This window comes from Antrostomus carolinensis, unplaced genomic scaffold (assembly GCF_000700745.2).
Source record: "Antrostomus carolinensis isolate BGI_N321 unplaced genomic scaffold, ASM70074v2 scaffold26426, whole genome shotgun sequence".
Lineage (NCBI taxonomy): Eukaryota > Metazoa > Chordata > Aves > Caprimulgiformes > Caprimulgidae > Antrostomus > Antrostomus carolinensis.
In genome coordinates this window covers 1-11083 of record NW_010322878.1, presented here as the reverse complement: position 1 = coordinate 11083, position 11083 = coordinate 1, and the positions used below count along the sequence as shown (strand labels likewise).

General features: G+C 50.3%; 2 protein-coding genes across 2 annotated transcripts; one reads left to right on the top strand and one right to left on the bottom strand.

The window, feature by feature from the left end:
- Positions 1-128: 128 nt before the first annotated feature.
- NRN1 (neuritin 1) lies at positions 129-4500 on the top strand (the record flags this gene model as incomplete). The annotated part of the gene is given in 2 exon segments (XM_010170418.2): positions 129-276; positions 4260-4500. Coding segments are annotated over 2 exon segments (389 nt in total), but the record flags the coding sequence as incomplete, so codon positions are not given.
- Positions 4501-9114: 4614 nt separating this feature from the next.
- On the bottom strand, positions 9115-10610 carry SYS1 (SYS1 golgi trafficking protein). Its single transcript, XM_010170417.1, has 2 exons — positions 10547-10610; positions 9115-9987 (listed from the first exon to the last, which is right to left on the bottom strand). The coding sequence occupies exons 1-2, from the start codon at positions 10576-10578 to the stop codon at positions 9747-9749; spliced, it is 273 nt and encodes a 90-aa protein (XP_010168719.1). The 5' UTR covers positions 10579-10610; the 3' UTR covers positions 9115-9746.
- Positions 10611-11083: the final 473 nt, after the last annotated feature.

Here is an 11083-nt window from a genome sequence, read left to right as displayed (position 1 = left end):
GCAGCGCGAGGTTTGTGTGTGCCCTGCGTGGGAGGGGGAGGTCTCTGTGCCCGGGTGACCCTGGGAGGGAGGTGGGCTCCATCCCCAAAGGTCTGGGTGCTCACCCTCACCCCCTTGGTGGCTGGCAGGGCACCTGGCCGGGCTGCTGGCATCAGGCACTGCCTGCGCCAACGTCTACAGAGGCTTCTCAGACTGCGTCCTCAAGCTGGGGGAGAACATGGCCATGTACGAGGAGGCGAATGGCATCGAGCTGCAGGGCTTGCACCAAGTCTGTGGGTGAGTACAGCCCCACGCTGGGACCCCCTGCGTGTTGCTGGGGGGTATCTGTGGTGCATGGCCAGCATGGATTTTTGGCATTGCCTCTGTGCCAGGTGCTGTTGTCTGAACTCTTTTCCTGTCCTCCTGGATCCCACCAGTGTGTGCACACATGCTCCCTGGTTTGCTCTGGTTTCAGACAGACCTGGTGAGCTCCCTCCATCCATCTGCCTGCTGCGTGGCTCCAGACTTTGCATCCTTGGTCCTTAGCAATAGCTCCAGCCCCCAGGACTTGTCCCTCATCCCCCTGCACACCTGCAGCAGAGAGGAGCGGGGCTGGTGGGACTCAACTCCTCCTTCCCCCCAGGAAATCCTACCCTGGACACCCAGTTTTCAGACAGCAACTCAGACGTGCCTGGGCTGTCCCAGGCTCCAGCTGGATCCTGCTGCCCAAACCAAGGCTTCTCCCTCCCTCCCTCCCTACTGAGATCCTTCATCCTTTTAGCTTGAATTTGCCCCACTCCTGGTTTCTGTGAGTTTGTAGTGAGTGCCCCGAGGTGATGGTGTTGGGAGGATGTTACCTTTAGCAGAACAGAAATTAGTACGAGAGTTGGGTAGTGTGGAGTGGTGCTGGGTGGGTTTGGGGAAAGGTCCGCTTCAAAAGCAAAGGAGCAGAAGAGGTGAGGTAGGGGGTAAGTGAACGGTGGAAATAAAATGTGTGCAGAGATAAAGGGAGGCAGCTCTCTGTCCCCAGCAGTGAGTTGTGAGGAGTGAAAAGGTGTTCTAAGGAAATGGAGGCAGCAATGAGGGATGAAGCCTGTGCCTTGGCGCAGGGGAAGCCTGCCAGGGCCGAGTGCCCTGTGGGTCAGGCTGTCCCAGCTGCTGAAAACCACTCTGTGGGCTGGAGGGGAAGGCATTGCCCTTAGAGATGGGGTGGAGGCTCTGGGACCTGCTCCCTGGTGCCAGCACAGCTGGGTGGCATCTGTCAGGGCAAGGGGTAGTCAGGGCAGGGCAGTTGGTGGAGGCAGGTCTGGCTCTCAGCAAGCTGGGATGAGGAGCTGCTGTCAAGGCAAGTGGGGAGTCCCCAGACCTCCTGCCTGCCCCAGCCGAAATATCTAACTTTGGTTGTTGCTAACACTGGAAAACACTTCAACAAAACTCTTTTGCTCGAGGAGAATGAAAAGCTACCTTTCTCCTGGATTTGTTTTTTAAATTGATTTATTTTGTTCATGTGTTCCCCTGCCAGCAAAGATGCCGGCGGGAGGTTGGCTGTGACCTGCTCTTTCCTCCCCCCTCTCCACAGGACAGCTTAGCTCAGGATGAAAATCCTCTCTGGGATGTGGCTGAAGGCTGGGTTGAAACAGGAGCTGCCCTGCTTTGGGCTGTAATAGAGAACTTTTTTGAACTTGCGGCTTCTTGGTATTAGAAAATAACCAAGCACACAGCCCAGCACACACCGTGGTTGGCTGCTGGAGGAGCGATTCCTCTGCTGAAACTCACAGGAAATGTGTGAGATGAAGTTTTTTCCAGGCTCTGGGTCACTAACCCTCACAGAACAGGTCCTGGGTTTGTCCCCGCTGGCAGGGCTGGGGCTCTGCACTTTGAGAGGTGCCAGCTTCTCCTCTCAGTCCCAGTGCGTGGCTGGCTGGGGCTGCGGTGGCTGGAGGAAAAAGGTGACAATGTCCCAGCTTCCTGCTAGGAACTGTTTCTGAATGATTGGCCTTGAACCCTCAGCCTTCTCTGCTGCCATCTGCTTTCCTGGTGCCGTGGTCCCTTCTCTGGGAGTGTGGGTGAGGGATGGATGTGGAGCTGGGAGCTGGCACGGTGCTGATGGCATCTTGGCTCTGGGTGCCCAGTGCTGCCCCAGGGAAGTCACTTGACAGCAGCTGCCTGGCTGAGCAGATGGAGGCTGTGAAGGGTGAAACACTGGGAATTGCCATCCAAAGCAGAACCAGGCAGGAGCTGTCAGCCCCCTCTGCCTTTCCCCAGCCATCCTTTGCCCGAAGACACTGGCCAGGTTTAACCCTTGCCTGGCAGAGCTGCCTTCTGCTGCTGCTGCCGCAGCTTGGGAGCAAGCGTGGGAGGTTACCTGGGCTGGCACCAGCTTTTCTCATTATCTGGGGATATTTATTCTGCCACAGTGACTCGGTTTAATGAACTCGCTCACAGCTGGCGTTCTGACGTAAGCCCTGGTAGGAAAACTAAGTAAGTAGAGTGCTCAGGTCTGCGTGTCTGCACAAGGTGTCATCTCCAGCACGAGGCACATGGACAAAACCAATCTGCCCCTTTCCTGTGTGCGGGGTCCCTGCTCGGCTGGAGAGACCCCCTTCCTGAGGGGTGCCACGTGTGCCTGGTGCCCTGGTGGGACAGGGAAGGTGGCAGAGCAATTGCTCCTGTCCTCTAGGCATTCATTCCCCAGCTTTCAGGTAAATTATGGGCTGGAGGTGATGCCTGGCCCCAGGTGATGTGGGACAGCAAAACTGAGGTGGAGGGGAGGGCAGGAGGGTGCCTCGGGGTGCTGGTTGTGAAGTGCTGTGGGCTGGCAGAGGCTGGGGAGCCAGCTGGGACCCAGGAGGGTGCTGCTGTGGTTGGTCCCTGCCCTTGCCCCTGTGTCAAGTGCCAGGACATGCATTGCTCCAAAGAAGCTGCAATACAAAATGCTTTTGTGAAGCTCTTTTCAGGTGAAAGAAACTCTCTTTGAAAGAAGTCATGGGGGGAAGGTTAGTGGCAAGCGTGGCATAGAGCCTTATCTGTCCCTTGGGGAGGTTTTTGTTTTGAAGAGGAGCTGTTTCCAGAGGAGAGGATGGTCCATGGTATTTGCTGAGACTCTCAAGTTCCTGCTGTTTTATTTTGTGGGTTTGTACCTACAAACCAGAGACCTGGCCTGTGAATTCAGCTGTGTCGGGACTCATGGACACACTAGTGTGCCAGGCTGTGGGCACCTTCCTTAGGGCAGCACCTACAGCAGCACTTTGGGAGTCTGATACGGAGTCTAATGCCCCACCATCCTCAGATACTCATCAACCAAAAAAAATCAGGCAGGGATGCCTGTTCTTGCCCTTCCTATGCTGGGTGGGGGGACGTGGCCTGACCTGCTACCTGCTGTCCTGGTCCCTGGACAACATCCCTCCCTGCTCAGGGGAGCTCAATGGAAACAGCTCAAACCCAGCTTCTTCAGAGCCACTGTGCTGCTTCACCAGAGGGAAGGAAGGAGCTCAGGGAGGGGATGAAGCCTGGGCAGGAGGGACACTGCTCTGGATAAATGCCTGGCACTGGCCCCAGTGTGCAAAATGGTGGGGTGATGTCCACCATGCCCCTCCTGGAAGAGTCTTCTCAGGGACTGCAGTTTTTAGCTCCATGAGTGCTGGAATTTTTCCCTGCCTGGTTCTAGCTCTGGATCTGAAAGGAGGCAGCCAAGGGGTCTTCATCAAGCAGCTCCCAGCTTGTTACCAGCAGTTATTTTTGCTTGTCTTGTTTTTCCCTGGTGCTACCCAAGAGCCTCTTTCTCTTGAACAGCTTCTACTCACACAAGGTAACACCCAACAGATAAATGGAGATGTGTCAATGAGAACACAGTGAGTAACTCCTCCTGCCCCTGCCAATACCTTAGTTATAAAGTTGTGACTGCCTGTGGGAGGTGTTCTCCTCCTAACTTTGTGCTTGTGTTTTGCCCTTTACTCAGCTTGGAGAAAGCTATGAATGAAACATGCTGGGCCTTTGTTTGCAGCCTATTTTAGATACTCAGGGTGCTCGATGCCAAAGGGAAACATTTGTTGATGGAAAATAATGGATTTTATTGACTTCCTGAGGGGGAAAAAAAAAGAATCGTTAAATAATTTTAGTGTGTTTTGATGTTTGGAGTTTTAGCCAAGATGCTCTGGGAGATGACTGAGGGGATGATGAAATACTGAGGTTGTTGCTCCTCAAAGGGTGGGCTCTGCCCTGTTCCTTGGCATTGTGCTACTGCAAAGGGACTGATGGTTTGGTGTCTCCTCTGGCTGCAGGTACTGGGATGAATTTCATACGTGTGCCCTGACAGCGCTCTGGGAGTGCCAGAAGGAAGCAGCAGCCATCTGGGAGATGCTGAGAAAAGAGTCTCAAAAAATCAAATTTCAAGGTAGCTTGTTTGACCTCTGCAGCCCCAGCACGGCCCAAAGCTTTGCCTGGACCCCCGTTCCCAACGTTTCCATCCTCGGCATCCCCCTCATTGTCACCTGGCTGAACTCATAAGCTGCAGCTCTGTAAGTATCACACGGAGGTGGTGGCAGTGTGTGTAGCAGCATCTTCCTGATTGCTTTTCCAGACCTTTGAGGAACACACTGTGTGGTGCTCAGCGAATGCTTGGCTCCATCCTGTGCCTAGGAAATGCAGAAGAGCACGGCACATCTCCTGGGTTTTGTTGTTTCTCTGTAATTTGGCATAATTCCTGTCCCTTTCTGCCTCAAGGCACAGACACAGATCTGGCTGACTGCAGAGTTTGGGAACTTGTAGATATGGGGCAGAGGATTTGGGGGAAAAATGATAAATTGGTTGTGAACACTGGATATTTTTGCACTCTTTTTTGGCTACTGGAAGGAACTTGTTTACTTTGCTGACTGCTTCCACCAGATCAACTGTCCAGATTTTTTATTTAGGCACTGAAAACAGAATGGGCATTTTCTGACTGATTTGTGAGATACCGTGGACGGTGTATGTCCTGTTAAAGGAGTCCTTACTGCCCTGTACTGGTATTTTTTCTATGAGGACATGGTGAGGTCCTCACCATGAACCCCTCCTGAAGAATAATCACAGGTGCATGACCTCTTCTCTTGCACACACCTGGATTCCTGAGTAACTCCCATGTTATGTGTAAACCCCTTTTCTAAGGAAATAGGGGGCAAAAATATTTGGGGGGAGAGGGAGTGTCAAGCTAGCAGGACAAAAAGGATTTATAGCAACTCTTTTGCTTTAAAGCTTTCCCCAAGGTACCTGTAAGCAGCTCTGTGGCTGGCAGTGTGTAATTCCAGAGTATTAAAGTTTGTTGTAGAGAATACAGCATGGTACAAGTTATTTGTCCTGGCTCTTGTTCCATAGCACTGTCTCTTCTTGTCTCCTTTGTAGCTCAGAGTGTTGTTAGCTTTGCAGCTTCAGTACAAGCATGAAAAGTATCTGCAATAGAAAGGTGCCTGCAAGTGACTTCTGGCTGTGTTAGAAAAATGCAACAATATTACTGGGCAGTACCAGGCAGTTCTGTTTCAAGGAGGATGCTCGTGAAGCTCTGTGCCCTGCCTGGCTGTGCAGGAGCCACAGAGACCCAGCATGGGTCTGTAATTTGTTACCTGTGAGGGTCTTGGGGCAGTTCCTTGCTAAGAGGAAGCACAGTGAGTCCTGCTGGGACTTTCTACCACTTTCCATGTGTTCCTCACGTGGTGCTGCCACTCTGGAATGGGGAAGGAGCTGGTCTTCATCATGCTCTAAGCTAGAACTCAACAGCTGGATGTGGTGGTGAACTCCATGTTCTAATTATGTGACCCAACTGTCTTCCATCAGATCTGAAGTTTCCATGGTTAACTAGCAGGCTATTTCAGCCTGACTTTCCTAGATGTGTCAGACATCACTTTGGCTGTTTTCACAGAGTGTTTGGTCCCTCACCAGGGCATTTGCTGTGTCTTCAGTAGGGGCAAGCAGCTGCTAATGCTGAAGGATGCCCTGCACAGTGCTGGGTGTGCTCATGGCTCCTCATGGTCCTGAGAAATGTTGAATGAAGACCTTGCGCTGGTGCTTTGAGCGCTGCCTGCCCTGGGAGTGGGCACAGCACTAGGTACCACCAGCAGTAAATGGACCAGAAGGTTCTGAAATGGTGTCCCCAAAGCTGAAAATGTGCTTTAAAGTGTGAGCAGTGGATCTGGGGCTCTGCTACCCCAGAGATGACACTGGATGCATTACAGGTGCGTGGGCAAGCTTCTCCTACAGCAAAGGGTCTTTTTACTAACAGTGGTGTTGGGCTTTTTAATGATGGGTCATGCTGCTCTCCTTTGGCATTCACATGTTCTTCCTCTTACCTTCCCTCATCTGCTCCTGCAGCAGCAGGACAGTATGAATAGATTGAGGCAAATTCCAAGAAATAAGTCGGGGAAGAGCAGCTGGTGCCTCGCGCTGAAGTGCTGCCTGAACACCTCAGCTTTCTACAGACAAGAGCTGTTACTTATGTACTCAGCCTCTCTCTTGAGCTAAGTGGTGGAGAGAGGGTAAACCAGAGCACTGCGGGACCTGGAGAGAATCACTCAGCTGCTTCAGCTTTCCTTCCTATTCTGCTCCAACAGCAGCATATGCTGTTTGATCCCGTTCCCCTCTCCCTTACCTCTCCTGCCTGTGGTCTTAGCTGGGGAAAGCTGTAGCAGATGGGGATCGTGTACAACCAGGGCCAAAGTCTTTTTGGATCCAAATCCTGTACCTGCTCTTTGGTTAGAACCGGTGTTTAATGCCTTTAGGAAAACAAACACAGGCCCCCCAAAACCCCACAACCCTTAGCTTCTCTTTGGATTTGGCATCTTTCTCTCTGTTAAGTTTCTACTTTTAAAGAGCTTTGGGGAAGGGAAATGTGAAAGTCTCAGCAGAGATCTCCAAGAAGTCATCTTTTAGCCACATGCATCCATGGTTTTGCAAGCTGACACTACCGCTGGCTTTAAGAGCAGGTGTTGGGACATATCTTCCCTGGAAGCAAATCCCTCAACTATTGCACACAAAAAAAATGTTCATTAAGAAACAAAGACCATCTGCCACCATTCTGGTATGGAGCAGCAGATTTTTTTTTTTAAAGCCAAAGGTGCTTCTAAATCTGACTGAAAGCATGTGAGTGAAAATTAGGTCTCACAGGATGGGAGTGACAAGCTTCAGAAGTTTCCTCCTCAATCAATAGTTCATTTTTAGCAGAACTTCCCCTGTAACTAGGACAATTATAGTAGATTTCATTTTAAAAAAAGTAATATAGAGATTCAGTCCTCAAAAGCAAAGTCAGCAGACTTTCAGAAAGCATTTCTAATTCACAGCACACTGTGCTGGTGCAGGGCAGCTCACTGGATGTTGCACAGATGCAATGTTAAACCCACATTTGTCAAGGATTCTTCTCAAGGCCTTGCTCTGAGTGTCTCCAGATACAAAGCTGCACCCAGACTTCACTCCACCTGCAAGGGAGGCTGCTGAAGCAGTTACAGCACACCTCATGCATTCAGACAGTAAGGAGGTAAGTTTTTATCCCTGTTCTTACGGGGGAACACAGACAGCACCTCTTTAATATGGTCTCACAGCAACTCTGGGCTCAGCTGCCCATTTTCCTTTAAGAAATGGGACATATGTGGCTTCACCTCCTTGCTCTCATATTCATTGTAATTAGTCTTCTAGCTCACACTTGCCTTAAGACCAGCCCTGGAGAACAGAGGAGTTCACACTGAGCTTTGCTGTGGTGTTAAGCCTTGAATTAAACCTGCAGATGTTCCCTGTGCAGGACTGGGATGTTCCTTCTCAATAACAACAACAAAAAAAAGCAGGAGAGGACAAAAAGACCCTTGAAAGAGTCTTGAAATACAGCTGATACCAGGCCAGTGTTTGCCAGCCCTGAGGCAGAGCGTGCCCTCTGCTCTGCACTCTGAGCCCAATCACAGCACGCTCACTGCTCTTCTCTGAAGCAGATACTGGCACCTACTGGAAACCCAGTTTAGATCTAGGCTGCAGGTGACTGGAGGAAAGGCAAGTATCCTCAGAGATGAGAAACAAGCAGATTCTGAGAAGGGATGAACTGCAGAGCAGAGTTGCAGGGGAAGCCCTAGGAAGTGACCTCTGGGTGGCCTTCCAGCAAGCCTTGGCTCCTGCCCAGAAAAGAAACTTGAGTAAACTCTTCCCTTTGAAAGACTGCTGCTGTTCTGAAACTGCTTCAAGGGGTTTTGGTCAGGAAGAGGTCCTGGAGAAATCTCATAATATAAAAAGTTCTAAATAAATTTAAGCAGCAATCCTCCTCTGTATTTAAAACACCAGGATGTTATCCTGCCTCAGTTTATGATGTCTGAATATAAGAAAAGGAGATGAAATACAGCACCACCAGTAACAACAGTTAAAAGAGCAGCTTCAAAGAGCGTGTCAACTTCTGCATCTTGAATCATCCCACCACTTTTCAATGAACTGAATTAGCAAATAAGTTATGCAAATTAACACAAATATTAACATACAACGGAAAGTTACTGCAGCAAGATGCTGCACAGGAGAAAAATCTGTCTTTAGAGCTGGCTTTGCCCTTGTTTGGGATCACACAAGGGGAAACCAGCCAGGATGTAGGTCTGCTTGCCTGGGCTGTGGGATCTGCAGGAACCAGCTGGCTGTGGCCCCTCAGCAGTAAGGTGTTCTCCCTGCCTGCAGGTGATGTTTATTTGAAGTGCCTCTAAATAAAGGCACATCCTATGATCTTGAGAAACAAGCAGCAGTGTCTCACTTAACTGAACATCACCTGTACCAGACCAGATCTGTTGCTAGGCTTTGGAAGCCTGACAGGAAGACCCAGGTGAGTGGGAACAGCAGCGTGGCTCCAGGACACCTTTGCAGGCTTCCCCAGGTCAGCTCCAGCCTCAGGCTGGACACGTGGAGACCCTGGATTGCTGACCCCCTTCCTGCAGTGAGGGTTATGCTGGCTGATTTCCCAGGACAGCACGCACAGATGCCTTCATTCCAGAGCAGAGCTATGAAATATTTATTACAGGAGATTTTATGTGCCCTAGACAGTGGGCATCTTACAGCCACGTGTTCTTCTCTGGTCGAATCCTTCTGTTGCCATGATACAGACACTCACAGTATTTCTTGAAGTGCTCAGCTTCCCAGAGGAACTGTAACCTGCTCACAGCAACATAGTATTTTTATTATTACAAAAGATTTCTTCAGCAAACTGCTGACAGCTCTATGTATTAAACATGGAAACAGCAAACAAACCCATCTGACGTTAAAGGTTCAGGGTCTCAGCTGGTGATTCAGGTAAGTACAACTATTTTCTTTCTCCCCATCCATTCACTTCCTTGACTTTTTTTTTCCAACCAAAGCCCCAAACAAACAAGTTACAGATTGGAAGCAGCAGCTCCCAGCCCCACTGCTCACTGTGCCAGCTCCTGCAAGAAGAGCTGACTGTTGCATTACCCACACAGGGCACTCCCACCTTTGTTATATTCCAGATGCTCCTCACGCATCAAGTTTTGCTACCTGGCTTTTACCAGTCTCACGAGTGAAGAGTTCAAGAGCACACTTGCCATACAGTCCTATTAAATGCTTTATGTTAACAAAATAAACATCTGCTCCTCCCCTGCTGTCAGCTGATGCCAGAGAAGATGCTCACGCTCATGCAGTCACCAAGGTCCAAAGGAAAAAACCAAAGTCTAAACAGACCTGCTGTGCTTCTTCAGGGATGATTCTCAGGCATTAGATGCACTTGTGCTGGAGACAATGACATAATGCAGCATGTTGGTGCCAGAGCGAGTCTATACATTGGATTTGGGGGCAGAATTGAGGGGGATCTCTCGGAGTTCTATCCTCATGCAGAGGTACTCCCCGATTGCAGCCATCAGCGCGGTGCACACGATGTGCACCAGCCACCACGTCAGGGTCGAGGGAAAGTGAGAGTTATAAATCCAGCAGCCCAGAAGGTGGAAGAAGTGAACGGTGACTGTGAAATCCAGGCACTGCTTCCCTCGACGGATGAAGTACAGCAAGCCCAGAGCACTGCAAAATAGAGAGAGAGATTCACAAACAAACCGTGCTGCGTCTATGGAGAAGGAGATACAACAAGAGCTAATTATTTAGCTGCTTTAGAACCTCTTAAATGTTTTAAGGAGAGGTTGTTTCTGACCTTTCTGCCCCAGCTGCTGCAGCAAGACTTAGATGCTTACAGCTTTTTAATCATCTGATGGCAAGGAAATGAGCTTTTAGTTTAACAATTCCTGCCTGGTGCTCTGCACAATTTCCCCCAGTAATCTTTGCCCAGTGGCAAAATACATTCTTGTTTATAAATAAGTGTTTGCTGAAATCATTCATTCCAGCTTTCAGTAGAATCTCTCACAGAAGCAAATCTCATTCCCAGCAGGGAAACTGAGGCAGTGAAGTGAGATGACTTATCCAGGATATAGAAAGTCAGGAGTCAGCAGTTCCCAGCTGCCCTCAGCAGACAGGCTCAACCAGGCACAGGGCTTTTGGGAGATGTTTTGAGAGGCAGTAGGTCACACTGAATTCTCTTAATGTTAAGAAAGAACAAGACAGGTGGTGCAGCTAGTTGTGAACTTACCAGGTGAGCGCGTTGAGGATGAAAGCCATCATGGAGAGCCTCCCCGGAGGGGTTGAGAAGCCTAAAATCTACACAGGACTATTAGTAGGAAACCACGGCACAAATCACAGCCCACAGCATGTAATCTCCTCCCGCAGCCCAGCTGCACCAGCATGGCCCTGCGCTGATTATGAACCGCAGGAGAAGCCTGAGCAGGTACCACAATCCTTCTAAGAGGTCTGTCTGTCTGTCTGCCTGGGGGTACCTATAGGAAAGGGACAGGTTTCTATACTGAGGGGTCCCACCTAAACAGGGGGTGGTGTGTGTGTCTCCATGCTGGGGTTACCTATATAGGGGTGGGGTGTCTTTATACCTACACAGGGTGTCTGTCTCTGCCCTGCGAGGTGCTGTCTCTATACCGGGGGTACCACCTCTACAAAGGGAGGGGTCTCCCCCATAACGGGGGCGCTTACGCAGACAGCGGCCCTGGCTGTAAACGGGGGGGCAGCTACACGGTGTGTATGTGGGGGAATCTGCCTCCATCCGCGGGTGGTACCT

Excerpts from the sequence above, each read along its gene's own strand:
- SYS1 (XM_010170417.1), bottom strand. The coding sequence starts at position 10,578 with ATGATGGCTTTCATCCTCAACGCGCTCACCTG. Across the intron at positions 9,988-10,546 it reads ATCCTCAACGCGCTCACCTG|TGCTCTGGGCTTGCTGTACT; the intron begins GTAAGTTCACAA and ends TCTATTTTGCAG.